This window comes from Erpetoichthys calabaricus, chromosome 16, assembly GCF_900747795.2.
Source record: "Erpetoichthys calabaricus chromosome 16, fErpCal1.3, whole genome shotgun sequence".
NCBI classification, from domain to species: domain Eukaryota; kingdom Metazoa; phylum Chordata; class Cladistia; order Polypteriformes; family Polypteridae; genus Erpetoichthys; species Erpetoichthys calabaricus.
The window spans coordinates 22,934,822-22,949,080 of NC_041409.2; the positions used below are offsets into that span (position 1 = coordinate 22,934,822).

General features: G+C 43.2%; 1 protein-coding gene across 2 annotated transcripts in view; it reads right to left on the reverse strand.

Moving 5' to 3' along the window:
• hhipl1 (HHIP-like 1) overlaps positions 1–4,135 on the reverse strand; it is a 60,277-nt gene extending 56,142 nt beyond the window's left edge. For both annotated transcript variants that reach the window (XM_028821251.2, XM_051919793.1), the window contains exon 1: positions 3,737–4,135. In XM_028821251.2, the coding sequence (XP_028677084.2) occupies positions 3,737–4,018 (282 nt within the window). In that variant the 5' untranslated portion in view covers positions 4,019–4,135. The remainder of the gene's footprint in view (positions 1–3,736) is intronic.
• Between the last annotated feature and the right edge of the window lie 10,124 nt (positions 4,136–14,259).

Sequence of the window (14,259 nt, forward strand, 5' to 3'; positions counted from 1 at the left end):
AAACTTTGTTGGTTTACAATTTTGAATGGGAATAACATAACATCCTCAAATCGCTTTCTTTATTCCGTTGCTGATTTATACCTACCAAGAATGTAGTAATCTTGGTCCAGTTATTCATAATTACAGATGTTGTTCACTATAATGATCTGAACTTCTGTTAATATATCTATTCTATTCTCTTAACAAAATCATCTTTCTTTTCTGTTTGCTGTGCGACTGCATGTGAGCAGGATGATTTGTTCTTGGTGTCTACTCTGAATATTCCAACAGACCTTTAAAACAGATGTACTGTATGACAAAATCAAACAAAAAGAATACCCTTCTACCTAGAGCTACAAGAACATTCACATTTTACCTTTGAGATGTCATAATAGTGTCACGAAAAGAAAAGGAGAGCCTTGCCCTGCTCAGATCTAACCTTTCGCAATATCACCTCACTTTTGGTACAGCCAGCATTTTTCTAAGAATTAGTGTAGCGTTCCGGACATACCGGTTATATTGTCTCAGCCAATCATTTGGTGATCCCATCTGGATCAAACAGCCCCAGTAATGATGGCAGTCTGGGTTATGGCGATTCCCATTAGCCTGCTAATCCGCCTGTGAGCGATGGAAGGAAAGCAGAGCGTTTAAGAGAAATTCACAGAAACACGAGGAGAACATGCAGATGTCCGCACAGCTGTCAGCTCAACCCAGAACACAAGGCTACAAACTAGGCCACTACCCAAAACTCCATTACAACAAGCAGGCTTTATTTAATGAAACACGATTATTGAAAACAGTACACTAAGAGCTATACTGAATAAATAAAATGATACCCTTCTTGGAATTTAATGTACAGTATGTGTTCAAAATATGAATGTGAACAGCAGGTTCTAAAACATCACTCTTTATTATGGCAGTTTATGAGCATTTTGAATTCTGTTACTTGTAGGGATACAGCGGAATTATTATTTTATGTGCTTTTTGAGGTAAGTATTCATCTTTGTATGAGGGCGAATCAAAAAGAAAAGGCAATTTCAAAGTTACACAGTAACCATGACAGATAGAAGCTGACAGCATGTTCTCAATGGCTTGTGGGTGGTTTGATCATTCACAGTGCAGCGCTCTGCCTTTAGTCTAGTGAACATGGACGCTCTGTTGCAGGATTGTACCAATGTTGAACAATGTGCCGTATTTAGCATAGGGAATGAAACCTGCTGAAATTTCCCAAAGGATGTCGGCTTGTGCAGATCAGTAAGCTGTTTGCGTACCCATCTCTGTCATCATGCACTATGGCACATGCAGATCTATAGCTGATATCCAAATGGGCAGCAACTTCAGACAACATAATCCACAGGTCTTCTCTAAATGAAGGCATTCGCCATGTCGACGTTAGCTTGTTTGAGTGATGATGAAGGTCGACCAGACTGAGCCCGTTCGGTTACACTTGTTCTTTCTGCTTGAAACCCATGTACCCTTTCATAAAGTTTTCATTTTCATTTCACTTCCTTACTGAGCCAACATCCTTCGGAGAATTTCAGCAGGTGTCACTCCCTTTGCTCACTAGGGTGCGCTGTTCAACAGTGGTGCAACCCAACAGCAGGACGTCCATGTTCGTTTGACTCTGGCTTTAATTACACTTAAGGGCAGAGTGCTGCACTGTGCATGTTCAAGCTACCCATAAGCCATTGCAAACGGGCTGTATTGCTTCAACTTTTATCTGTTGCGCTTACCGCGTAATTTTCAAATTGCATTTACTTTTTGATTTACCCTCATACTCATGGCCGGATTAAGGTGGGTGCTATTGATGCTGCAGCATTAGGCCCATTCCTGAAATAGGCCCAGATGAAAACAGACGAGAATTTTCCGGAAGCTGAACCATTTTCCTTTGCTATTTTAACCTCAAAATAATTCTTAGAATGAAATTTGGAGTCTGACTTTTGGACGCCTAGACACAGCGTTATTTATTATACAGTTACTATTGTTCTTTGCGCTGTGACGTAACTATAATGTCGTTGTGTTTATTGTTAACCGAAGATTTCAAGTTAATGCTATCAATTTTACATTAAAACAGCTTACTTAGTAATTTAGCTGCGTTTTTTGCAATATCTTGGGGATTCTTGCCACTTTATTATTGCTCGGTAAGTGCCATGTAGTAAATTTTTCACCTTGAAAGTTAGTTGTACAGTAAAAATCGATGGCTATTTAAATGGTTATCTGTAAAGGTAAAACTAAAAGCCGGCCCGCGGGCCCAGCATGGATGTTTAGAATTTTTAAAATCCTCGACAGGATTCTGGTCTATTATGAAATTTAAATCGTGAACAAAAGCCTGAACTGAGTCACTTTGACCCAATGTCTCTGCAAATTCATTTTTTCTTACTTTATTTCATAAGATAATTGCGAAATTTTGTGTATGTCAGTTAGGTTTTCTGCATTAAGTGCACTTTTCAGACAACTGCTATTGAATGTTGATGTTTCATAGTTTGATATTAATCTCGAGTTGTTATGATACTACGTCGTTATTATTATTCATGTTCAATAAAGGCTGCAAGCAATTAAGGCTCCTTGGTCGGTCTGAGTGCGCCTGTACGGTGAGTGCGGTGAAGCTCCCTTCATTGTATCCTAATAATGAGAAGCAGCGGAGCAGACAGCCAAGCAAACAACAAGGCTGCAACTACTTCAGCATTAGACCCACTAATTAGAAAATAATGAATTAATTAAACAATTAGAACACTCTGCAAAAAACTGAATGAAAATCAAGATGAAAATAGTGTTAAAAAGAAAACAAAATACATTATTCCAATATAACTGCTTGGTACATTTTAATATACCAAACATAGTTCTCTAATTTCTACATTTTTCCCAAAACACAGAATTTGACAAATAACAGTTCACTTAATTAGCCCAGGAGTCCAATTAAAAATAGAAGCTGGTTGAAACAAAAACCTGCAGCCATCGTGAGCCCCCGGGACCGACACTGAGAACCTCTGTGCTAGGGAATGAGAACGATGCACGTACGCATGCGCCGCACAGCCGCCTTGCTGCGCGCTGCCGAGACTTGATTCTACAATAAAATAAAAAAATAAATAAAAGGAGTAATAAAAATCATCACGCCGAAAGCAGGTAGTAGACATCACGTAGTATATGTGTACCAAATTTCAGATCAACAGGTGAAGCGGTTTGCGAGCTAAAGCTGATTTGAAATCCTGGACAGACAAACGAACAGCCAAGGTAGCGTATTATAGAAGAAGATAGTACAGTTCACCCAAAGGGGGCGCTATCGAATCACTCTTTGAAAAAGTGGGCTCTGGCCCAAAAAAGGTTGGGAACTTATGAATCAGACGGTTTATTAGAAAACTGGAAAAAGTTTTATAAAGATTAGGACACAGTGAAGTCGCTACAGTGACTAGTTGATTGATTTTTTTCGTTTTGTTGTTTTCTGATTTATTTTTAGTGTGCAAAGCGTTGTATTCTTTCCTGATTGAATCCATAGGACGGCTGTTAGGTTTTCCGTTTAGACCTTAACGATCCAACATAAAACCACGTCAATACTGGCGAAATACTACTGGAAATAATGAAACCAAAGCATTCGAGTCACACGTGCAACGGCAGTGAAATGTTAAGACTTCGATGGGCACCGCCTGGCATAAACGACAGAAAAAGGTAAAATGTTGGAGGTGCTCAAGGAAAAGAGCTGCAAGATCAGCAGGATCAAGAAAGCGCCAGGGGCTGCCAAGCGTCCCTGCCAAATACTCACTTGACAAAGGATGTCTTGCACGTAGCCGGCGCAGTTGGCGTACCCGTAGTAGTCGAAGTTGTCCATGATGCGATAGAATTTGGCCATCAGCTGCGAGTCTTTCTCGGAATCGCAACAGCCGAAGTTTTTGTACATCACACAGAAAGTGAGTTCTTTCGGGGGCTGGAACGGGGGCTTGAAATCCAGACACTGCGGGTGAAGAATCGCAGGTGTAACCCAGAACGCCGCAGTCACGGCCAGCAGCAGGGGCCCGCGACCACTCCGCCTGGCTCGGTGGAGCATCTCTGGTGAGCTGGGACGAGCGAGACGATTTGCCAAGAAGCGCTTGGTGTTGCGCTTAGCGAGGAAGCGAGCAGCGGCGGACTTTGCCCGGGTTTCAGAGGCTCGGCAGTCACTGGAGTTTCACGCATCGGGGGGCAGGGGGAGGAGGTACGTGCGGCTTGCGAAACTACAAGGACGACTCTGTAAAACACACACACACGCACACAAAAGGGACGTAAGAGATAAACGTGCTCGGAAAGACTCGAGCAAAACAACAAGATATTCAAGCAGGATCAATAAAGGTAGTGCCGACTGCTCATTTCCGTTCTAGTGTGCTGATTTATTATTAAAAAAGAATCCTGTTAGTTGTAGAGAACAGTGTGCAATCGGATAGATCTCGGAGTAGGTCATCTGGATTAAACAAATGAATAAAAATATGACACCTTGGCAAGATCTCACCTTGTTCAGCATTATTATCGCCTAATGACTCGGGTAGGAGGCGCGTGAGCGGGGTGCCTGTCCACCACAGGACCCCCCACTCACACAAAGCCAAAGGAGGACTGTCAACACACGTGCCCAAAAAGTTAAGCTGGAGATATCACATCCTGCAGTTATCCTGCTCATTTATACTCCGCGTCCGCTGTGGATACACAAGGCGGTCATGTGGCTGGTTGCTGCTTGTCTTCATCCCAGTACCGCCCTCAGTCTTCAGAATTCATGGCATAGCGAATTATGGCAGTGAACCTTTTCACACCTTGAAGCCCACCACACAGGGCAGCTTATTAATAGCTGGAATAGGATTTGGCTCACCAGTCCAATTTTTGCTTTGGGTACTGTTAGAGGTCGATTGTAACGGGGAATTCTTGGGTAGAAATCCACAGACCTGTATTGGGGTCTTAAAGTTGCATAAGGTACCCCACACCACGCTACAAGGGTATAGTAAGAAATATCTGTGATCCCAGCCCACTTTTTCAATACAGAGACATGGAGAGCCGGTGCTTCTCTCAGCCTTTTTGAGTGCAAGACTAAAGCCATTTGTTGAAAGGATGCCGACCCGTTACAGGGGGAAAAAAAAACTGCATCCACTTACACTCACAGTGTGCTGAGATATGAGCATGTCTTTGGAATATGAGAGGACCCTCATGTGAGCACAGGGAGAACATGTACAGTCCACACAGAAGCAGCCCACTTCTGCATTACCATATCACCCAGCAGTCTATATGTATATGTGCAAAAAGAGACGAGCGACTGGGCTGATTCCAGGGCTACAGGGGATCAATTATGAGGAAAGATTAAAAGAGCTGAACTTTTGTAGTTTAAACAAAAGAAGATTAAAAGGTGGCATGATTGAAGTGTTTAAAATCAGGAAGGGAATTAGTCCAGTGGAAAGAGACTGTTACTTTAAAATGAGTTCATCAAGAAAATGGGGACAGAGCTGGACACTTGGTACTCGGGACATTTTGTCTGCTAGTCTGGCTTCATTCTGTTCAGATGTTTCATTTGGTTGGAGCCAGCAGGTGGCACTGGTGTACAAACTGTAGCACACAGGACAAAAAAAAGCACTGGGATCACCAGGGTCAAAATTTTAAGTTCCAAAGTAGTCTGTCTCATCTGTATGGTCATAGCGAACAACTATGCAAAATTAGGTCCAGATCGATCAAAGTGTGTTTAGGGAACAGACAGACATTCTGTTTATGTTTATACTAGCCACGGTACCCATCGTAGAGAGGAAACATCCATCCATTATCCAACCCGCTATATCCTAACTACAGGGTCATGGGAGTCTACTGGAGCCAATCCCAGCCAACACAGGGCTCAAGGCAGGAAGCAAATACCCGGGCAGGGCGCCAGCCCACTGCAGGGTGCACACACACACTTTACACACACACACACACACACACACACACTAGGGACAATTTAGGATCGCCAATGCACCTAACATGCATATCTTTGGACTGTGGGAGGAAACCGGAGCACCTGGAGGAAACCCACGCAGACACGGGGAGAACATAGAGAGGAAACAGAATAATTAAAAAATATTTGCTGTCTCTTGCCCTACATGTACTTCCAGCACCTTTGCTCTGTGTTCACTTGTGTCTGAACATCTGTTCACCAGCGCTCCCCTTCTCAAGCGCATTCTCATAAAGCCTGCTTCTTAGACTCTGTCATTATTTTGAATGCACATTTCTCGCAGCCTGTCTGGTTTTATAGTTTTCTGTCTTTGAAGGCATCTCTCGCTCGGTGTGCCCCTTTATTCCTCCTTGTGCATCTCACACTCACACCTCCTCTTTCTTCATGTCACAAACGCCAAAAGGACCAATCAGATTGCTCTGAGGGACCGTACACCCAGAACTTAATATAAGATAAAAAAGGGTTAGTTTCATTAAATTGATGAAGGCTATACAGTCAAAATGTTGTTTTGTCTTTTACCTTCTTTTAACTTCAGCATGGAAACAACCATTAATCTTAATTTTTTACTTTGCAGATGCATGCTGACATATCTATCTATCTATCTATCTATCTATCTATCTATCTATCTATCTATCTATCTATCTATCTATCTATCTATCTATCTATCTATCTATCTACAGTGCATCCGGAAAGTATTCACAGTGCATCACTTTCTCCACATTTTGTTATGTTACAGCCGTATTTCAAAATGGATTAAATTAATTTTTTTCCTCAGAATTCTGCACACAACACCCCATAATGACAACGTGAAAAAAGTTTACTTGAGATTTTTGCAAATTCATTAAAAATAAAAAAATTGAGAAAGCACATGTACATAAGTAGTCACAGCCTTTGCCATGAAGCTCCAAATTGAGCTCAGATGCATCCTGTTTCCCCTGATCATCCTTGAGATGTTTCTGCAGCTTCATTGGAGTCCACCTGTGGTAAATTCAGTTGATTGGACATGATTTGGAAAGGCACACACCTGTCTATAGAAGATCCCACAGTTGACAGTTCATGTCAGAGCACAAACCAAGCATGAAGTCAAAGGAATTGTCTGTAGACCTCCAAGACAGGATTGTCTCGAGGCACAAATCTGGGGAAGGTTGCAGAAAAATTTCTGCTGCTTTGAAGGTCCCAATGAGCACAGTGGCCTCCATCATCCGTAAGTGGAAGAAGTTCAAAACCACCAGGACTCTTCCTAGAGCTGGCCGGCCATCTAAACTGAGCGATCAGGGGAGAAGGGCCTTAGTCAGGGAGGTGACCAAGAACCCGATGGTCACTCTGTCAGAGCTCCAGAGGTCCTCTGTGGAGAGAGGAGAACCTTCCAGAAGGACAACCATCTCTGCAGCAATCCACCAATCAGGCCTGTATGGTAGAGTGGCCAGACGGAAGCCACTCCTTAGTAAAAGGCACATGGCAGCCCGCCTGGAGTTTGCCAAAAGGCACCTGAAGGACTCTCAGACCATGAGAAAGAAAATTCTCTGGTCTGATGTGACAAAGATTGAACTCTTTGGTGTGAATGCCAGGCGTTACGTTTGGAGGAAACCTGGCACCATCCCTACAGTGAAGCATGGTGGTGGCAGCATCACGCTGTGGGGATGTTTTTCAGCGGCAGGGACTGGGAGACTAGTCAGGATAAAGGGAAAGATGACTGCAGTAATGTACAGAGACATCCTGGATGAAAACCTGCTCCAGAGCGCTCTTGACCTCAGACTGGGGCGACGGTTCATCTTTCAGCAGGACAACGACCCTAAGCACACAGCCAAGATATCAAAGGAGTGGCTTCAGGACAACTCTGTGAATGTCCTTGAGTGGCCCAGCCAGAGCCCAGACTTGAATCCGATTGAACATCTCTGGAGAGATCTTAAAATGGCTGTGCACCGACGCTTCCCATCCAACCTGATGGAGCTTGAGAGGTGCTGCAAAGAGGAATGGGCAAAACTGGCCAAGGATAGGTGTGCCAAGCTTGTGGCATCATATTCAAAAAGACTTGAGGCTGGAATTGCTGCCAAAGGGGCATCGACAAAGTATTGAGCAAAGGCTGTGAATACTTATGGACATGGGATTTCTCAGTTTTTTTATTTTTTAATAAATTTGCAAAAACCTCAAGTAAACTTTTTTTCACGTTGTCATTATGGGGTGTTGTGTGCAGAATTCTGAGGAAAAAAATGAATTTAATCCATTTTGGAATAAGGCTGTAACATAACAAAATGTGGAAACAGTGATGCGCTGTGAATACTTTCTGGATGCAATGTATCTATCTGTCTATCTATTATCTACTATCTATCTATCTATCTTCCTATCTATCTATCTATCTATCTTTCTATCTATCTATCTATCTATCTATCTATCTATCTATCTATCTATCTATCTATCTATCTATCTATCTATCTATCTATCTATCATATAGTGCCTTTCATATCCTATCTATCTATCTATCTATCTATTTTGTATCTGGTGGGGTTTTGATTGTAACTCCTTTCTAGATGGATTTCTTGACATGCATCCTTTCTTGGGTGGTACAGTAGTTAGTGCAGCTGCTTTATGAATCCACTGTCCTGGGTTCAAATCCACGTCATATTTTCTTTTTTGGCATCCCTTTGGGTATTTCCAGTTTTCCTCCAGTTTTTCTCACACATCATCAAAGACGGTTAGATTAACTGGCGATTCCATATGTGTGAGTGGGCACTGTGCTGGGCTGGCACCCTGTCTAGTACTGTTCTATGCCTTATACTCAGTTCTGCTCTAGCACCTAGTGACCGTAATGGCATTAAGTGGGTTTAAGAACGTAAAGCTTTTGTTACAATTTTGAAGCTTATTTCAGTGTTTCCACTGATGGACGTGAGATTTTGGTGAAGATGATGCACCAGGTGAGAGGCTTTTGGTTCAGGTATCTTTTAAGGATGGCAGTAGAAATGTCTTCCTTTTTATTACCTTTGATTCCTTCCATTAGAAACAGTGTGGTTAGTTTTTTGACTTGCAGCCACTTTTGATGTTTTTTATATTCTTTTACAGACTTTTTAGTTAGATTTCTTGACAAGAAGACTGACTTTCCTTAAATAATCTTATATGTAACTTTCATCAATTTGCTGCTGCACTTGCTTGAACGTCTGCACACTCCAATGGAAAGATAACTCGAATGCGGAGCGCTCACCAGGGTCTCACCGTGTGGGTCTGTTTCACTGTGTTTAATTAGTTTTAGCTCAGCGTCTTCTTTAAAGACCTCACTTCCTCTGTTGCTTTTTTTTCAGTGAAAGCAGACTTCGAGCAGACCGGCCAAGAAGCATATTTGCTGTATGACGTTTGGCTTCCTAAACGTAAAAAGTGACATGCACCAAGTTTTAAGGAGAAAAAGCTTTTAAAGTGTGCAGAGCCTCACACTAGTGTAATACAGAGGGAGCTTTCAGACCCACTCACTCTTCCATGGGAAAAAAAAAATCTCTAAAAGCCAGACGTGTTGAACATTAGAAGAGCTGAAAATGGCACCTTTAAAAAGTTGAGGCTTCTCTATTTCACTTGCAGCACAGACTGGCACAGGTTTTCTCAATTCAAGCTGAACTTTTGCTTTGGTCCTGATTTTCACTTTCCCTCCATCATCCTAAAAGCTGTTTACTTCAGTTCAGGGGCACCCACTGCTCATTCTGAAAGTTGACTGCTGTTATTCCTAGGCAATAGAAAGAAGCATCAGGAGCTCACCTTTGGGGCAACACCAAGTACCAGACATGCAGTGTGTTTGTCAGAAAGACAATTTCTTAAAACTGACTTAATAAGCCATACTATATAGGCAATAAACTACAATACATTTGTAAATTGTAAACTGAATGACTTCCGGCCTGTCGCTGTGATGTCACATGTGATGAAGACCATGGAGCGGCTGCTGCTTCACCACCTGAGGCCACAGGTCCGTCACGCCCTCGACCCTCTGCAGTTCGCATACCAGGAGAAGGTGGGAGTGGAGGATGCCATCATCTACATGCTACACCGATCCCTCTCCCACTTGGACAGAGGCAGTGGTGCTGTAAGAATTATGTTTCTAGACTTCTCTAGCACCTTCAGCACCATCCAACCTCTGCTCCTTAGGGACAAGCTGACAGAGATGGGAGTAGATTCATACCTGGTGGCATGGATCATGGACTATCTTACAGACAGACCTTGGTATGTGCATCTTGGGAACTGCAGGTCTGACACTGTGTTCAGCAGCACAGGAGCACCGCAGGGGACTGTACTTTCTCTGGTCCTGTTCAGCCTATATACATCAGACATACAACTCGGAGTCCTGCCACGTGCAAAAGTTCGCTGACGACACTGCTATCGTGGGCTGCATCAGGAGTGGGCAGGAGGAGGAGTATAGGAACCTAATCAAGGACTTTGTTAAATGGTGCGACTCAAACCACCTACACCTGAACACCAGAAAAACCAAGGAGCTGGTGGTGGATTTTAGGAGGACCAGGCCTCTCCTGGACCCCGTGATCATCAGAGGTGACTGTGTGCAGAGGGTGCAGACCTATAAATACCTGGGAGTGCAGCTGGATGATAAATTGGACTGGACTGCCAATACTGATGCTCTGTGCAAGAGAGGACAGAGCCGACTATACTTCCTTAGAAGGCTGGCGTCCTTCAACATCTGCAATAAGATGCTGCAGATGTTCTATCAGACTGTTATGGCGAGCGCCCTCTTCTACGCGGTGGTGTGCTGGGGAGGCAGCATAAAGAAGAGGGTCGCCTCACGCCTGGACAAACTGGTGAGGAAGGCAGGCTCTATTGTAGGCACGAAGCTGGACAGTTTGACATCTGTGGCAGAGCAACGGGCGCTGAGCAGGCTCCTGTCAATCATGGAGAATCCACTGCATCCGCTGAACAGGATCATCTCCAGACAGAAGAGCAACTTCAGCGACAGACTGCTGTCACCGTCCTGCTCCACTGACAGACTGAGGAGATCGTTCCTCCACCACACTATGTGACTCTTCAATTCCACCCGGGGGGGTAAACGTTAACATTATACAAAGTTATTGTCTGTCTGTATACCTGCATTGTTATCACTCTTTAATTTAATATTGTCTTTATCAGTATGCTGCTGCTGGAGTATGTGAATTTCCCCTTGGGATTAATAAAGTATCTATCTATCTATCTATCTATCTATCTATCTATCTATCTATCTATCTATCTATCTATCTATCTATCTATCTATCTAAATTAGAGAAAGGTGTTCACTTTATCAAGATTGTTTGTTTAACTAATTATCAAAATTGCTTATTTCACTTCAGTGGTGCAAAGACATGAGCCTGTGCCAGGGACACCAGGTTGTCTAAGGGTATATTCACCCACACCCCCTTATATAGTATTCCCATTTTATTGTTCTCCTTCCCCCTATCCATTCAGTCATGTCTGACCCTTGGATACTCTGTAGGCTAGTCCTCGCTGTGCTTCCCTGTTTTCCACGGCTTCTTTCAGTTACTTGATGTTCATTCCCATGTCATTCTTGATGGTATCCAGCCAAATGGCCTTTGGTCTCCCTTGCTTTCTTTTACCACTGTCCATTCTGAGTAGCACCTCCTTTTCTAGTGAATTCGCCCTCAGCACATGTCCAAAATAGGTCAGTTTCTGTCTGATGATCTTGCCTTCCAGGGCCAACTCTGGGTTTATATGATGAAGAACATCTTTGTTGGTGATCCTATCTGTCCATGGGGATTTGTAGAAGTCTTCTCCAGCACCACAGCTCGGAGATTTCGATTTTTCTTCTATCTGCTTTTATGAGTGTCCATGTCTCACAACCATATATTGCGATTGGGAACACAATGGCAGTGATCAGTCTTTGTTTGATGGTGACTGTGACGTCCTTGTACTTCCATATTTGGTCCATGCTCATCATGACTGCGTGCCCCAGTGCTAATCAACACTTGATCTCTGCTCTCGAACCGCCACTGTGACCAATGAGGGACCCAAGGAAAACGAAGCTGTCAGCCATTTGTATTTCTTCATTGTTGATCATTATGTGCACTTTCTTGTTGGCGTTACTCATGATCTTGTCTTCTTGATGTTCAGGTAAAGTCCCATCTTCATGCTTTCTTTCTTTTTTTATTGTTACACAGCATTGAATATTAGTACATTTAATTGGGCGTTTTTCTACATCAATCAACAGAAAAAGACTCTTCAGTGTCAAAGTGAAAGTAGATGTCTGCAAAGTAGTGTAAAATAACTAAAAATACACAAACGTATTCAGCCCCCTTAATATGACATACCTAAACCATCACAAGATGAATTAAATGGAGTTCACCTGTCTGTAGTCGCTCTGAAGTCAGCTAGAAGAAGGTTCCCTGGACTCATGAGACCAAAAGTGAGCTTTTTGTCCATCAGACTAATTGCCATGTCATAATGCACTTTATGAGAAACACATCATAACCATCATGAACCATGGTGGTTGCACAATCAAGCTGTGGGGATGCTTTTCTGCAGGAGGCCCTTTAATGATTGTGAGGGTTGAGGATAAAAGAATTAAAGGCAAAATGCATGGACATCCTGGAAGAAAACTTGATGTGGTCTGCAAGAAACCTGTGCCTTGGGAGAAGATGTTTTCCAGCAGCACAACAACCCCAAGCATAAAGCCAAAGCTTCACAGGAATGGCTTCAAAAACAACAATGTTAATGTCCTGGGGTGGCCAAGTCAGCAGATTTCATTTAATGTTGACAATTTCTTGCTGGACTTGAAAAGAGCTACTCACTCCCAATCTCCACTCCACCTGACAGAGCTTGAGCAGTTCTGCAAATGAGAATGAGGGTAAATATATATATATATATATATATATATATATATATATATATATATATATATATATATATATATATACTGAGCTTTCAACACCTACCAGGTATCACCATCAGAGAAAATGATTAGATATACAGGAATCAAAGGCAATATATAGCAAAGGAGGAAGTGGGGGCTGAATTAGTAAGGTGGGGTTCAGAAGGTGTTGGTCTTGAAGTCTTTATTATTATTTGGATGTTCTTCTTTTTAAGCCTGCACATGCTGGGTCATGTCCAAATGTCTGTTAATGACGTTTTCACCAACAACCTCTGAATACACCTTCCTGTACATCTAATCAGTTTCCTCTGATAATGTCACCTGGTTGGTGTTGAAAGTTCAGGAATTAAATACTATTTTAAGATAAATGATTCATCTATCTATCAATATCAATATGCAAACCACATCATAGACCTTCACTTCTTTATATATATATATATGTATATATTGTATATATATAACATAGTTTACTGTCAAATAATGCAATGTGTACGCAACACGTGTTTCGCCCTTATTTGGGCTCATCAGGCGTACACACTCCACTGCACCCCTCTCGGGGATTGAACCTCGGACAAGGGCGAAACGTGTCGCGTACTCTTTGCATTATTTGACAGTAAACTATGTAACATTCTATGATTTGCTTCTTGCAACTGAGAGGGCCCCGTGGCGGATGTTTGCAAACTTGCAGACCAACCACAAGCGTTACGTGGTAGGTAACCACCCATACAATCAGATCGAGATTCAGAGACTGGCTCAGACACAGACAGGCAGACACGCTCATGTCACCCAACACACGTTTATTTACAATATTTACAAATTCCAAGTGCCCACAAACCCCAAAGTCCTGGCCACGCTACAATGCCTTCTCTCTCTTCATGCCGCCTCCTTGCCTTCCTCCCGACATCATCCGACTTCCTCCCGACTCTTGTCCCTGTCTGAAGGGAGGCGGCCCCTTTTATACACACCTGGATGTGCTCCAGGTGCTCCCCGGCAATCTTCCACCGGCACTCCCCAGTGTGGTGGAAGTGCCGGCTGCGTACCCGTAAACACTCCGGGTGTTCCCTCTTTTCTTCCCCCCAGCACTTCCGGGTGTGGCAGAAGCGCTGGGGTCCAGGGTCCCCAAGGCATTGGGGCGCCCCCTGGCGGTGGCCACAGGCCCCTACAGGGTAGAGCTTCCAAGCTCTGTACCCGTGGCCCCCAATACAACCAGGGCGGACGCCCCCTCGCGGTCTGGAGGAGGAATGAGCCCTCCTCCTGTCTTCCTGGGTGTACCGGCTGGGCGTGAGCCCCGACCGGGTGCCACACTACGAATGCTATGAATATACAGTATTTATATATATATATATATATATATATATATATATATATATATATATATATATATATATATATATATATATTCATTGCATTCGTAGTCTGTGTCACAATCTAATTGTATGGGTGGTTACCTACCGTCAAATAAACGAACCACACGCCGTGGCGCAATGTTAGGGGCTTCGCCTCTAGCGCT